At 41.4% G+C, this 15,960-nt stretch overlaps 2 protein-coding genes across 5 annotated transcripts in view; one reads left to right on the forward strand and one right to left on the reverse strand.

Annotated features, from left to right (window-relative positions):
- Window positions 1-15,960, forward strand: part of TTC32 (tetratricopeptide repeat domain 32) — an 18,102-nt gene continuing 2,142 nt past the window's right edge. Inside the window, exons 1-4 of one of the 3 annotated variants that reach the window (XM_087882359.1) lie at window positions 1-262; window positions 2,426-2,592; window positions 4,181-4,352; window positions 6,892-6,985. In XM_087882359.1, coding sequence (XP_087738485.1) covers window positions 126-262; window positions 2,426-2,592; window positions 4,181-4,308 — 432 coding nt within the window. In that variant the 5' untranslated portion in view covers window positions 1-125 and the 3' untranslated portion in view covers window positions 4,309-4,352; window positions 6,892-6,985. Of the gene's footprint in view, window positions 263-2,425; window positions 2,593-4,180; window positions 4,353-6,891; window positions 6,986-15,960 lie in introns of those variants that run through there. The other 2 variants (XM_034432167.2, XM_034432168.2) reach the window with 2 other exon arrangements.
- The window catches only part of LOC117674265 (uncharacterized), a 24,391-nt gene continuing 13,433 nt past the window's right edge, over window positions 5,003-15,960 (reverse strand). The window contains exons 15-24 of one of the 2 annotated variants that reach the window (XM_087882357.1): window positions 14,493-14,610; window positions 14,245-14,411; window positions 14,055-14,155; window positions 13,861-13,985; window positions 13,733-13,783; window positions 13,458-13,641; window positions 13,253-13,373; window positions 7,158-7,251; window positions 6,905-7,011; window positions 5,003-5,098 (exon numbers count right to left, since the gene is read on the reverse strand). In XM_087882357.1, coding sequence (XP_087738483.1) covers window positions 5,093-5,098; window positions 6,905-7,011; window positions 7,158-7,251; window positions 13,253-13,373; window positions 13,458-13,641; window positions 13,733-13,783; window positions 13,861-13,985; window positions 14,055-14,155; window positions 14,245-14,411; window positions 14,493-14,610 — 1,074 coding nt within the window. In that variant the 3' untranslated portion in view covers window positions 5,003-5,092. Of the gene's footprint in view, window positions 5,099-6,904; window positions 7,012-7,157; window positions 7,252-13,252; window positions 13,642-13,732; window positions 13,784-13,860; window positions 13,986-14,054; window positions 14,156-14,244; window positions 14,412-14,492; window positions 14,611-15,960 lie in introns of those variants that run through there. The other variant, XM_087882358.1, reaches the window with a different exon arrangement.

A 15,960-nucleotide genomic window follows, 5' to 3' on the forward strand; every position in this document is an offset into this window, starting at 1 on the left:
GTCTTTCCCACGGTAGGCAGGGCTGCCCCGGCCAGGAAGAGAAGGCAGATTTCTATGTGTAGTCTCGCTTTTAGATTTGGGTAGGGACGGAAGCGGAGGCACAGGAACGGGCAAGCTGAGGATGCATGGCGGGAGACTCGAGGGTCGAAAGCGCCGGAGACTTGCTAGCTGCAGCCCACCAGCACTTCGAAGCGCGGCAGCACGAGAGGGCGGAGGAGCTCTACAGCCGATACATCCATCACTGCGCATGCTCCGTCGTGAGGTGATTCCGTGCCGGGATAACACGCGGCTATGGGATCCCAAGGCTGAGCCCGAGGGCGGCGGGGGGAGGGTCTGGGGCACGGGGAGGCGGTGGTGGTGTAATTGGTTGATTACAAGCCCCGGAATCGTTTTCGACTCTTAGCGACCCACGTACATAGATCTCCATGGCGATCTATGGCCTTGACCTGTTCTTTCAGGTCTACCGACAGGGTTGCAATTCGTCGTTTTGAGTGCAATAATCGAGCCCACCCAGCTTGTGGGTGGTTCCTCTTCTTCGCTTCTTTCCTTCCGTCTTTCTCAGCATCTGAGCCTTTTCCAGACAGCTGGGTCTGAAGTAGGATAATTTGGAGCCTTGGTCCTTTTGCCAGAACGGCAGGGGCTTTCTATAGAAGAGAGCTGAGAAAGCCAAACAGCAATGTATGAAAAGATGGAATATGGATGAGCGAATAGAATAGAATAGAATAGAATAGAATAGAATAGAATAGAATAGAATAGAATAGAATAGAATAGAATAGAATAGAATAGAATAGAATAGAATAGAATTCTTTATTGGCCAAGTGTGATTGGACACACAAGGAATTTGTCTTTGGTGCATATGCTGTCAGTGTACATAAAAAGACAAGATACACTCGTCAAGAATCACAGGGCACAACACCCAGCGACAGTCATACAGTACAATAAGCAATCAAATCATACTAGGAAACAATATCAATATAAATCACAAGGATACAAGCAACAAAATTACAGACATGCAGTCACAAGTGTATTCTGAAACGGGAATCCTCAATTAGTGGAGATGGATGGAGATTTGGGGGGGAGGGCAGAACCAAACAGCAACCAGGTGCTGGATGTAACGCTTTTACCACAGGTGTGCCCGACCCTTAGGTTGCTTGTGACCTTGGCCAGCTAATAACGTGGTCCCACAAGATCGTCAACTTTTAACATTAAGTGATTTTATGAAACTATATCATATGTTTTATATGCAGCCCAAGATGATTCCTCTTCACTCACTGTGGCCCAGGCAAGCCAAAAGATTGAACATCCATGCTTTACAGTGTTTTACTAGCCACTGTCCCTCCGGTTGCATTCCCTCCATGGCCTCCTGGCTGGCTGAGAAATTGTAGGAAGCTTAGCTTGTGAGTGTAGGCTATCCCAAACGAGGAGTCCTATGGTAGCATCTTCTCAGAGAAACAAAATTTATTTTCTTGAGTGTTAACTTTAATAGCAGTAGCAATAGCACTTAAAACGTATATACCCCTTCATAGCGCTTTACAGTTTAAGCACTTTACAGAGTCAGCATATTGCCCCCAACGATCTGGGTCCTCATTTTACCAAACTGGGAAGGATGGAAGATTGAATCAACCTTGTGCCAGTGAGAATCGAACTGCTGGCAGTCAGCAGAATTAGCCTGCAATACTGCATTCTAACCACTGCGCCATCACTTTCATACAAAGCTTTTTGGTAGGATAAAGAGTAGACTAGGTAATGGCAATGACTATAGGGACTTTGTTAATATCTGCACTTTTTGCATTACACACAACCAAAACTCAATTTTATCCCAAGCATGTTCATATTATTCTGCACAACCTAGGATTTCTAATATAGAGGCTGCCTTGCAAACCCAAATCCTACTAAAAGTTGCATTAATTGTGCTGAGGTGTCCCTGAGAAATTATTTGATTTTATCTCAAGGGGCATTTCATATTATACTATGCTTTCTATGGTAATGCAAAAATTTGTAAATGAAATTACAGGTAGTTGTTGACTTAAAATCACAATTGAGCCCAACATTTCTGTTGCTAAGCAAGACAGTTGCTAAGTGAGTTTTGCTCCATTTTATGATTTTTCTTGCCACAGTTAAACGAATCACTGCAGTTGCCAAATTAGTAAATTAAGTGAATCTGGCTTCCCCATTGACTTTGCTTGTCAGAAGTTCGCAAAAGATGGTCATATGGCCCTGGGACACTGCAACTGTCATAAATATGTGCCAGTTCCAAGTGTCCAAGTTTTGATCTCCTGACTGGGAATGCTGCAATGGTCATGTGAAAAACAGTTACAAGTCACTTTTTTTCAATGCTTTATGAACTTTGTACAGTCACTAAACAAATGTTGTACAGTAGGTCAAAGACTACCAGTATAATAATCTTTTTTCTTTTTCCTTTAAGCAAACATCTTTGCCATGATCTGGCAACAGCACTTAACAACAGGGGACAAATTAAATATTTCAGAGTTGAATTCTATGAAGCTATGGATGATTATACGTCAGCTATACAAGCACAGCCAAATTTTGAAATCCCTTATTATAACAGAGGATTAATATTATATAGGCTAGGTATGTTCATAGACTTTTCTTCAATATTAAGTGTCACATTATTATAATTGCTTTGTAATTGCTTTGACTATTTTCTCTTTAATAGAACTTTGTAAATATATTCCTTTCAGGAAACCTATTTCATTTTTTGAGAGATCCAGGTTAAGATTATGGGGAAGTTCTTGAGAAATTGTTCATATAAGTGTTTTATTTATGGTATACATTAAAACATTTAGATAATGCTTCCCATAAAATACCTCACAGTTTGCAATGTACATAAAAGTAACAAAAACTTTAAGTTAAAACCATTAATATAAAATACATGTTCATTAAAAGCAGATGGAAGAGAGAAAAACAGCTTTTCTCTCATATTCATACTGGAAAGGCCTGCGTGAAAATACAGGTTTTCAGGAGTGCATAATTATTGGGGATGGGAGAGCAGCATTTCAAAAGGAGGTGGTTCATCTGTCCATAGTCCATGATGATAATTTGGAAATAGTGATACTGTTGTTGGTATTCCCTAGATGATTTTAATCATAATATAGATTAATAACACTGAAGTGATCTATATTACTGTAGATATCCATTGTCTTCAAGCTTAATGTTTGAGTTGTGTGAATGCACATTGATACTGACCAAATCCATCCTTTTAGAAATCGTATTGCCATTACTTGTCCTTTCCTTAAATATCAGAGTTCCATAGAATATAGTAAAGTTAGTAGCAAAACTTGCATAGCATCATGTGATTGTTTATAAAGGAGGGGGGAATGTGCCCTCTATTTTTATGGAGATGCTTTATTGAAATAAACTTAATGCAATGTTTTTGTCCAAAAACGTAAAAGCCCAAGGTCTAAGAGAGTATTTGCAAAATGAGAAATTATAGCAATAAATTTAAAAATAAATGAAGGATAGAAATTTCCTAATGAAAAGATTTACTATTAAATATTTACTATTATACTGCAATCATGTTTAACATTTACTTCCTTCTCTTTCATAAGTACAATATTATATAGAAATTGCAATTAGCCTAACCCTAAAATTCGTATTTCATTTTCATGGAATGTGAATAGATTTTAGATGTGTTAGAGGAATTGTTGCTTGGCAAACAAGTTCATGACGAGCAAAGAAATTAGTTATCTGTATTACAGGAAAGTTGTATACAAGTTGGTGAGCAGATAAGTACTGCTTTGGAAATAAAAACACTACTATGTTAGAAAAATAACAGATGTCTATAAGAATTTGTATTTGTTTATTCTTTGACTTTGCACATATAAAACTTCTTCCATGCATGCACAGTCATGAAGAGATTAAGATAATAATCTATGTTAAAAGAAATGTGAAATGTAGACTTCACAATTCTTTTAAGTGTTAGAAAAGTATACACACCTTCAATAATCTGATCCATTTTTCAGGAAAATTGCTGGAGACAAAAAAATCAGGACTTATCTGATTTTTTTGCTATGTTTAATCAGAAATTGTGCTCTGCTCAATGGATCTTTTTAGTAAATCTAAAGTGTGTTAGCCTGAATAATTTAATAAAACAGTTTGTTTTATTCTTTTTATATATAAAATAACATAAAATCATCCCTTGTTTCCCTTTCATGTGCAGGATTCTTTGATGAAGCCTTGAAGGATTTCAGGAAGGTGTTAGAACTAAATCCTAAATTTGAAGATGCGTCTTTGAGTTTAAGGCAGACTCTCCTTGACAAAGAAAACAAGTTAAGAAGAGGTTATTGAAGTCCAGTGTATAGAAGAAACAGGTTGTGAGACTGGAATATTTGGTAAAGATGTAAATTTCCTGGAGGGTGGGGTAAGGGTGTTACTTCTCAGTTTTGAATAGATCAATTTCCGTGCAAAGTAATCCTTAAAATATCAAACACTTGGCATGACTATTTACAGCACATCAATTACATGAAGATTTATTTTATTCTGTAAAGTAGTTTGGCCCCATGTATACTGGCAAGGTATATAAAAGAAATTTCCTTGATAACCAGCTACCTCATTAGAATAATATTACACTGCATTAATAAGCAATATCCAAGATATGAATTAGTGCAGAACTTCTACATATTAACATTGGTGATTCCCCATAATGCCTAGTAATATTGATTGGTTTCAAAAATATATTACTTTAATAAGCAAATAGATTTGTTACACAATATATCAAGCTTTGGTTATTTCTGCTCTCACAGAACACCAATTACAGATTGGTGTTCTCATTGTGTTCTCATTACTGAAATTAGGCTGAGAGATGATGGATTATGTAATATGTGCACACCCAACTCTAAATGTGAGGTCTTATATCTAGTGCAATGAAATATATTTATTTGTGTAATCCCAATACTTCAATTAAAAATTAAAGTCTTTTTTTACCTTGTAATAGCAGATTTTAAATCCCAAATATGACTGACTCAAAAATTTGTATCTTCTGTTTTTAATTCATGAAGCTTTTATTAATAAGAAGTTAGCATGAAACATATTTTAACAATCCCAAGTAAAGCTGACCATGGTAACTGCATGGTTATACCTGTAGGAAAGAAAAAAACAATATATAGTTGGTTCATTATAGATGCCAGTGCTTGTAAGGTAAATAAATGGATGCCCTATACGTTTGTCCTTGTGCAAGTTTTATTCTCCCAAACTCAGTGATTAATGTATGGCTATACAGATTGCTTAATCAACAGTTTGCAACTCTTAGCTCAGACTTCTGTTTCAAGATAAGTACTGACCTTCAAATGCTGCTTGTAAACTAGTGGCTTAAAACTTTGCCAGCGCTAGCAATCATTTTAAAGGAAGCTCTAAACAAGATATCCTCTACCTCCCCATTTCCCGAGGGAACCTCCTTGGGTATTAGTAAGAATAGGGCTGAGAAGTACAAGCATAATTGAGAAGTAATCTATGGATATAAGGAAGGTTCTACCACATCAGTAAGAGTTGCACAGAATGCCAAATCATTCAGGAATGGCCTTTGACTAGGTTACTCCCTGAAACCTCATTCTCTGGTACTCCAAATTAAAGCATGGGATACCAAAGGGATTACAATTCCAGGCCATTCTCCTGTGAAGTTTAGTCCTTCATTTGATAAGCATTTAAATAGATTCTTTAAGTTGTTCTTGAATGAATCCTTTGACTGAATAATAGTTCACTGAACAGAAGAGGAAATAGCAGCTTGATCTTGTATTAAAAGGGATTTGCTTATGTCACTGTCTTTATGTGGGACACTATTAAGGCATTTCCTAACCTAAAATCTTATTATTGCATTGCTTCATATAAAAAGAAACAATAATTGACAAGTTATATTTGTAGAGGAGAAAATTGAATATTTTTATGCACTATCATTTCCTCACTGACATTATTCTGTGGATTCTATTAAATATGTACTTAATATTTGAAGTTTCCAACACTAATTTAAAAAAAAAACCTATAGAAAACAATTATATATTGTACATAATATAGTGTGAAATATATTTTAACACTCTCAAATACCTATTACACATTACTGTAAGGAAATGATACTGGGAAATACAAAAATGATATAATAGCAATTTTGCACAAACCAAAGATGGGTTTAAGACAAAGGGAGTTATACTAAATTTATCAATAGGTTAGGTTACTAATTTTATATAATTTTTATTGCTTGATGAAATTGTTGCCTTATAAAAGCAAGGAAGACACCTAACACTGATGATTTTTAGTGGATTGGGGAAAAAATACCTGGTTTTTTAATCTCTTGCTTTACTAGAGGCATATAGTAAAACTGATCAGATAAATCCTTTCCTTTTGGTCTTAATTTAATTTAGTCTAGTTTTAACGGGGCAATATTGCACTTATTCCTGAATAGGATAAGGATTGCTAATTATTTTACCTATTTCCTTCAAAAACGTGGAAGCTCTTATTTTAAAAGTTACTTTGGCCATAGATTTTAGGATGTTCTTCCATCTAAGAATTCTGTGTTTTCTGACAATATCTGATTTTTAACTGATGTTATTGTTCAAACTGAGAATGTATCAATTTTCATTTCTTGGGACACAGGGTAAAACTGCAATATGATTTCTTGAAAGTGTTTGAGGTGGGATTGTGACATATTTTGGATTCCTTTCAAATTGTTAATTTTGTACTGATTTATTCAGCCCCTAAATCATGGTTTATTATTGATGCCTCTCAGGAATAACATTGCCCCACAGTTATGTGTAGAATTAAGAATATTTAAATATATATATGATCACTGCAATATTATTCTACACAATTACATCGATGATAGTCTCGTCCAGCAATCTTGATTCCACTAGCATTCACCTCAATTTTTATAATTATTTTCAGCCCTGAAACCTACCTTATTTCTTGTGATGTCAAACTCTTCAAATTGCTCAGGCTGAAGGATAAAGACTGGTCCAGTTACTACATAACCATGATGGTTAGGGTAAATTTCAGAATACTGATCTAAAACATTGTAAGAAGTATTGGTTAAGTATCCATTGAATAAACAGGTACCAAATAGGAACTTACAATATGCAATGAACTCACTATGTATTAGTAACCACTCTATTAATGGGTGGCATCTCTCCAACTTTCATTGGAAAACTTACCAATTATTGTTCCAGGAGGGCATAGTTTACAGGGAAGTCCGCTACTAGGCACATGGAGGCAAGTGCCAATTGTTGCTGTGCAGTGCAAATATATCTAAATAAGGATTAAAAAGATACATAAGGAACAGAACCTTTGTCAGAAGTCCTATAATATTATGAGAATAAATCCCAAAATTTAGCAAGCTGAACTCCAGTCTCTTACATTCTGTGTAACTGACACATTAAGAAATACCTTCAAGATGAAAAGTTAGAATAGCTTGGATTTTAACCTCATTTTCCTCTAAATCTATAGAGTAGCAATGGATGAAATGCCAGCATTTTACCACTTAAAAGCAAAAGAGATGATGACATTCTTTAGCACATAGATGATCAGAGGAAGATATTATAGTTAGACATTTGCATATGGTGTTAAACTAGGATTTAGTATTTGGCTTCAGTTGTATGAATCTATAGTGATCTTTTTTTAAAAAAAATAGGTCTAACTTCATCATTTTCACTATTTTAATTGAACATTAGTAATTTATTTGCACCATAGATAATGGTTTCCACTTGTTTTTATTAACATTTAAGATTGCTTAGTTTAGTTTAGTTTAGTTTAGTTTAGTTTAGTTTAGTTTAGTTTAGTTTAGTTTAGTTTAGTTTAGTTTAGTTTAGTTTAGTTTAGTTTAGTTTAGTTTATTTGTATACCGCCCTACTCCCGAAGGACTCAGGGCGGTGAACAGCCAACAATAAAATACATAAATACACAAAATTTAAAAACCCGATAAAATCAAATTAGTGCTTAGTGTCTATAAAAGGAAGCAATTTGATTTCTTCCATAGATATTTTAACATAATGACCACTGCAAACTGATTCATGTGATTTGGTCTGTGTTTTATACAGTTAGATCAGTAGTACCTGTTGTGTATGTAGATTTTGGGCGGGCAGTTTGAATTAACTGACCGTCAGCTGATTGGCTGACCACCACAGTTGCAAGGTATATAAAGGGAGTTGTTTCCCCTGGTCAGTCGCTGGGTTCTCACCCTACAATAAAGAGCTGTTGTCACTCAATGCCTGGCTTGCTGAGTCCTCATTCACCCAACTTAACATTGGCGACGAAGGTGGGATTTTGAGGCCAGAAGCCACGGAAAGAGCTGAAGCCACGAGCCGACAAGAGAGCTGCAAACCCGAATCCAGCCAGGCGAGCGAGCGGAGTACTTGGAGAATCTACCAACGATGTCTGCCTACGTATCACCAGCGCCTTTCAACCCCGTGGAAGAGAAGGGGGGATCCTACATGTCCCACTTCGAATGCTTCCTGGTGGCCAGTGACCTACAGGGGCTACCCGACGTACGGAAGAAGGCCCTGTTCCTGAGCCATTGTGGACCCAAGGTGTTCGATATGGCCGAGGCCCTGTCGGAACCGAACTCGGTTCACACCATCTCATGGCAAACGCTTCAGATGCTGCTGAAGGACCACTATGCCCCAATGCCATCGAAGTACGTGCAGCATTTCAAATTCCAGCAACGGCTGCAACACGAGGGAGAATCAATCAGCGAGTACGTCGCTGCCCTGTGCAAGGCCGCAAACCAGTGTGAGTACCAAGACCTTGATGAGATGCTGCTAGAGCAACTAATCTGCGGAGTGAGAGATATTCGCTTACAGAGAAGGTTGCTCGCGAAGACAAATCTCACGCTACACATCACACTGGACGAGGCGAGGGCTCACGAATCTTCCTCCAAGGCAGCCGAGAGACTACAAGGGTCGGCGCAGAGCAGAACAGCACAGAAGTCGGCTCCGGTTCACCAGGAAACCGTAGGCACGGGGAGCGAGGAAGAGTCGGACAAGGAGATCTGCTGGACCGAACAGTACTGGCAGGACCGGTGAGGCCATCGAGATGCCTGTGCCAGTTGTGGGGGACCCCATCCACGCCAGACCTTCAAGTTCCAGGACACAATTTGCCGGCAATGCGAGTGGAAGGGGCACATCGCTAGAGCCTGCAGAGCCAAGCAGAACCCCCTGCACAAGCCACGGAGCAACGCTAGCCAATCAGAGACGGCGCAGTGGACAAGAACCAATCCGAAGGGCAGGTACAGGAAGAGCGCGAAATCCGAGGATCTCGAGGCCTGCACCATTCAAATTGGCCGGACCTGCAAACCCGGGGAGAAGACCTACCTGACGGTCGACATCGAGGGGCATGAGTGCGTAATGGAGATTGACACCGGATCCCCAATTACCATCATGTCCTGGAACAAGCTGAAGAAGGCCGTCCCTAGCATCCAGGGACGGCAACTACGGCACCAGCGGCTGGGACTGCGCGATTACCAGGGGAACCGCATCCCCGTGGAAGGAATCGGCGAGTTCCAGGTGGAGTACGGGGAATTCGGGGAGAAGCTTCCCCTCACCGTGGTCAGCGGAAAGCTCCCAAGCCTCCTGGGCATGGACTGGTTCAGAGCCCTGGGCATGGGATTCACCGGAGTCCGCAACATGTGAAGCACCCTGAAGGACAACCTGATGCAGGAGTTCCAGGACGTGTTCGATGAGCAGCTCGGCAAGTATGTAGGGACCCTTATTTCATTCAACCTCAACCCCAATATTACCCCCATCCGACTGAAACCCAGGAGGGTCCCTTTCGCCCTAAAGCCCGATCGATGTGGAACTGGACAAATTAATCAAGCAGGGGGTGTTAGTGCCAGTCTATCATGCCTGATGGGAGACCCCAATTGTGACCCCCATTAAGCCGGACGGGTCTGTGCACATCTGCGCAGACTATAAGTGTACGATCAATAAGGCCCTGCAACAGAGCGCTTACCCAGTTCCAATCGTACACCATCTGCTGCATTCCCTAGGGCCAGGCAAGATCTTTGCTAAACTCGATCTTGCGCAGGCGTATCAGCAGTTGCTGGTAGATGGCGCTACTGCAGAGGCACAGACTATAGTAACACATAGAGGTGCCTTCAAGTGCACCAGACTCCAATTCGGAGTCAGCATAGCCCCAGGACTGTTCCAGAGCACCATGGAGTGACTGTTACAGGGGATCCCCGGGGTGGTCCTGTATTTTGATGACGTGCTCGTCACCGCAGAAGACGAACAGCAACTAGGGGAGAGGCTGAGACACGTACTAGAGAAATTCAGAAGTGCAGGACTCAGGGTCAAACGCAACAAGTGCATGATTGCAGTCCCTTCTATGGAGTTCTTGGGGTATCGGGTAGACGGGACCGGCATACACCCTACCGAGAGCAAGATTAGGGTGATCCAAGAGGCCCCCAACCCCAAAGACAAGGCGGAACTACAAGCGTTCCTGGGACTATTGAACTTTTACGCAATTTTTCTAAGGGACAAGGCAACAGTAGCGGAGCCCCTGCACAGACTGTTGGCCAAAAAGTCCAAATGGGTTTGGGGGAAGGCTGAGGCTACCGTGTTTGCTGCCATAAAGAAACTCCTGTCGGCCGAGAGTTTTCTAATTCAGTACAACTCTACGCTTCCCCTAGTGCTAGTCTGTGACACGTCCCCCTTCAGCATTGGGGCCGTCCTGAGCCATAGACTACCAAATGGTCTAGAGGCACCCATCGCCTACTACTCTCGGACTCTTTCGAGCGCCGGAACTACGGTCAACTTGACAAGGAGGCCCTGGCAGCGGTCTCAGGAGTCAAGAAGTTCCACGAATACCTGTTTGGTAGAGACTTCGAACTCATCACAGACCATCGCCCCCTCCTGGGTCTCATCGCAGGGGACCGACCCACACCGGTAGCCCTGTCTCCCAGGATGACACACTGGGCCATCTTCCTGGCAGCCTACTTCTATCGCCTGCTCCATCGACCAGGGGTGAGCATGGGCAATGCTGACGCCCTCAGCCATTGCCCGTTACCGGACAGGATCGAGGACCCCACACCCAGAGTTCCAGTCCTGCTGATTGACGTCTTGGACTCGGGGCCCATCACTTCAGCAGAGGTGGCGAGGGCTTCAACCAGAGACCACATGATTAGGAGTCACGAGTTGGGTCACGAGGGGGTGGCCGGAAAAGACTGAGGGCGGGGAATTCAAACATTTCGCTAACAAAAAGGGCGAACTGACTATGCAAGGGGGTTGTCTATTGTGGGGCGATCGGGTCATTGTTCCCTTGTGCCTAAGGGAAAAAGTTTTGAATCTGTTGCATGAGGGGCACCCCGGGATCGTAGGATGAAGGGGTTAGCTAGGAGTTACGTCTGGTGGCCCCTAAAGGATAAGGACATCACTGAGTGGATAGGGAAGTGCCAGCCCTGCCAGGAGTCTAGGCCAGACCCCCCCCCCACAGCACCGGTCAGGGAATGGGAATGGCCCCAGGGTCCCTGGTCCAGGATCCATATAGATTTCGCTGGCCCATTCCATGGGTAGGTATTCATGGTCGTCGTGGACGCTTTCTCAAAGTGGTTGGAGATCAGACTCATGAAAACTACTACCACCGACGCCATCATTAGAGAGCTAAGGCAATTGTTCACCACCCATGGCCTACCGGACACCTTAGTCTCAGACAACGGGTCCCAGTTCACAGCCATGCAGTTTGAGGGGTACCTAGCAGAGTTGGGGATCAGACACGTACTATCAGCCCTGTTTCATCTGGCTAGCAATGGATTGGTGGAGAGATTTGTGAGAACAGCTAAGGAAGCTATCTCACGCCTAGGCCCAGGGGACTGGCAGGAACGGATAGACAAATTCTTAACGGCCCAACACGTCACGCCATGCACCGCCACAGGCAGAAGCCCGGCGGAACTCTTAATGGGAAGAAAGCTCCGAGGAGTCCTAGACAGGCTACACCCCAGTTATTCCCTGGATAATTTCAGAGAAGCAGAGAAAAGGCTTAGGGAGTTTACAGTAGGGATGCCAGTGTTCGCTAGAAATTATGGGAACGGGCCCCTCTGGGAAACCGGAACAATCACGGAGGTCACCGGGCCCAAGTCTTATAGGGTAGAGATGGGAGGATTTGGTGGCGGAACATTGATCAATTATGGAAGCGTTTAACTGTTCTGTCCCCGTCCCACACACGCACCCCCACAGACGGCCCGGAGTTAATAAGCCACACGACAAAGTCTTTGAAGATAAAGCTGGCAGCAACCTAATGGCTAGCTGCCAATTCAGACTTTACTCATACAAAACAAAGATTAGACTGCAAGCATTCCGATAAAGCAGGCAAAGTTTCAGCAATACAAGGATTAGTCCAAATGCAGTCCAACAAGGCAGGCAGAAGTCCAGTAACACAGAGATCATGGATTATTTCTAGTTTTTGCTCGTCACAAACTGAACCGGCCACCACACCCACATTTATACCCTGTGGGGTGTGGTCCAGTGACTCAGCTAATCTCTGGCACGCCTTCCCCTCTGCTGCACACGCTTCTCCCTGCGCCGCTGCCGAGGATCAAGCCAGCACTTATCTCCTTCGTCGCTGTCCACCTGTGGCTGCAGGGATGTGCTTGGCTCTGGGCCTATCTCTTGGCCTTCAATGTCCTCCAGAGGCATTGCCAGAGAGGAGGGTCCTGGAGAGGGAGGCCTTGCCAACTTCTCTCTCTCACTCTCAGAGTCTGTATCTGTCGATAGCCCAGGCTCAGGCAACGGAGCCACAACATTAACCGTCGACACAGAAGACACCATCGACGATCCGGTCCCTAACTACCAACCGAACTCCAGACCTAACTCAAGCCCGAGTCAAGCAGAGAACTTAGCTGTCGGCCCCGAGATCAAGCGCTGCCCCATTGCAGAAGATCGGTCAGCCGAAGAAGTCGCTGCCCACAATGAATTCTCAGAGGTTCCATTGGCGGAGCAGGGAGAAACAGGGAGTTCCTCCGACCTGCTCGACACCACATCTCCGACTGAACTGCGCAGGTCAACTAGGGTGTGGACACTAGGTATGCTAATGTCCACCCCAAGTGACTTCTGGGAGGGGAGGAGTGTTGTGTATGTAGATTTTGGGTGGGCAGTTTGAATTAACTGACCGTCAGCTGATTGGCTGACCACCACAGCTGCAAGTTATATAAAGGGAGCTGTTTCTCCTGGTCAGTCGCTGGGTTCTCACCCTACAATAAAGAGCTGTTGTCACTCAATGCCTGGCTTGCTGAGTCCTCATTCACCCAACTTAACAGTACCTCTGTCAGAGGAAGAGTCAGATTCTGTATCTTCATTCTTTTGAAGTGATTAGGATATTTTATTGGATTGCTTGTGGTTACTGGAGAGAAGATCACAGATCCATAGCTTTTGTTTTCACATCTATTTGGTAGGATGAGAAAATCCCCATTGTTAGACTATAGATTTAATCTAAATAATTACAAATAATTCTGGAATGTTACTTGCCCATCTACAATAAAGTTCCAGTGAGGAATGCTGTTGATTTCTTCAGATTGTGTCATCCAGCAGTTTTCCAAAAATAGTTCAACATTAGGGGCTTCATCTTTTAATTCTACTTCAAAAAATAGAGGTTCCCACGAACTCTTGAAAACTAATGAATGAGATTTATAGGCTTCTGTGAATGATTCATCTGGGATGAAGAAAAAAAGGAAGGCAGTGATTGATTTTTGAAACAATACATAATTTTAGGCTTATGATTTTCATGTTTAGAAGAATCTTACCTTTGAATATATTTGCCTGGATATTTAGAACTTGTCTTGTCCTTATAAGGCCTGTGGGACAAATTATAATGGCTGTCATGACTGCAGACAGATATTCATAAAGTTGTACATTTAAAAAAATTACCTACCTTCGCTATTAGGCCAAGACATCATTGTACCCGAACCAAAAGGCAAAGTTCTGGATGAGGAACCATACAACATAGCACTTTGCATCAAGGTGTCTTTGATTGGATAGTAGCACAAGATTGTCAGTCTGCAATAAAAATATATTTTAAATTCCTGAACTTAAAATGAAATCAGCTGTGACTGAGTTAAGTTTTACCTGTATCCTGGATCTCTTGTGATAATTGGTCGATTCTGTATTGGAAGAGTTTCTTTTTCAAAGGATATTTCATTTTCATAAATAAGGTGTTCATCATTAAACTATATCAGAGAAAAAAAATTATCAAATACTTGATGAAAAGATCGCCTCTGGTTTTTTTATTCTGGGCAGCTTTTTCTCAGTTCCTTACCATTAAGGAAGTGCCACAAGTAGAAACTTGAAATTGAAATAAAGCTTGGTTCTTTGTATATTCTCGAGGCTTACAAATCTTATCCTTCAGTCTTGTTTTGCCCATGTCAATGGATGGAACTGTCTTCATGTGAGCCAATACAGTTACAGTTCCATTAGGATAGCACACTGAAAAAAATAAGAGGCAGTGAATTAGATCACAAAACATCTCCCTCAAAGAGACTATTCTCCGCTAAAAATAGACCTTACCTATGAATTCTGAGGACTGAAAATTACATCTAACAGAAAAGGTATTCAGGGTCTCTAGAGTGGCCATTTTCTTCAAGTCCAGATCAAATCTAGCTTGGATTCTCTCAAAGGACACTTCCTTAAAAAAAAAAAATAGACAAGCATATTTTAAGGATATTGTTTGTTTTGAAATTGTTTAATTGAAATTGCTTTGTTTTGAAATTACTAAATGACAACGTATTTTAGAAAGATGTGGGCAGAGTTTTCTTGGATGAGGGCTGCATTTCATTTCATTTATTTCACTTTAGGGGAAAACAAGGTGCTTGTCCAGGAATGCAGTGATGTTATTGGGAGTTGGCCAGCATACAAATTTGAAAAATGAAAAGAATGTAACTGGCTAGATGGACAGACACTATTTGGCTTTGGGGAGGAAAGGCCAGAGGATTTAAAGACAGAAATAAATAAACACAGTAGCACTAGCATTTAGACTTATATACCACTTCACAGTGCTTTATAGCCCTCTCTAAGTGGTTCACAGTGTCAGCATATTGCCCCCAACAATCTGAATCCTCATTTTACGGATCATGGAAGGATGAAGGCCAAATCAACATTGACCCTGGTGAGATTCGAACTGCCAAATTGTAGTCAGCTGGCAGTCAGCAGAAGTAGCCTGCAGTACTGCATTCTAACCACTGTGCCACTGTGCCTCAAATGTTGCTTTGTAGTGGCTTAACACGTCTATTTCTACTCTTAGTTTTTGCTAAAATGGCCTAAAGCTCTCCCTTCCCTGAATTCAGGCACAGCTATTTCTATGGAAAGTGAATGGTCATTTTCTGTATTCTTCTTAGCTTGTGGCATCAATTTGTGTTGTGGTTTTAAAGAATTCATTCAACTTGGCTGCCAGTTAAGAGGACACTTCCATTAATGGAAAAGAATGCTTAAAATACCAATATGGTGTTTTCCACTAAAGTTTATTAAATGCAAATTAACATAAATATAACTAACAGAAACCCTTATAATCAATTATTTTTTTCTGCAATTGTATGACACTAGAAATATCATACTGTCAGTTCTATATCTTGGCACAGACATTTACTTAAAAAAAACTTCGTGTCACTCAGTACAGGAGGACAAAAAATGAGTGACTTTCAATATCTATCGATCTATCGATCCATCTATCTAATCAATCTGGGCAAGTTAAGAGAACCAAATCTATTAAATTGACCAGGGTTAATATACAAGAATGAATGAATGTGTGAATGAATGAATGAATGAATGAATGAATGAATGAATGAATGAATGAATGAATGAATGAATTTAAGCTGGACTCATGACTTCATGGACACGTCCATGGAGTTTTCTTGATAACAACATAGAAGTTATTTCATTTTTCCTTCTAGGATTTTTTTATTTCTACTTTCCTGGAATTTCCTGATAGCTTCCTGTCCCGATGCTGACCATGTTTAACCCTGCTTAAGTTTTTGGATGA

Source organism: Pantherophis guttatus, chromosome 1, assembly GCF_059756535.1.
Source record: "Pantherophis guttatus breed Tessera chromosome 1, ASM5975653v1, whole genome shotgun sequence".
In the NCBI taxonomy this organism is placed as follows: Eukaryota; Metazoa; Chordata; class Lepidosauria; order Squamata; family Colubridae; genus Pantherophis; species Pantherophis guttatus.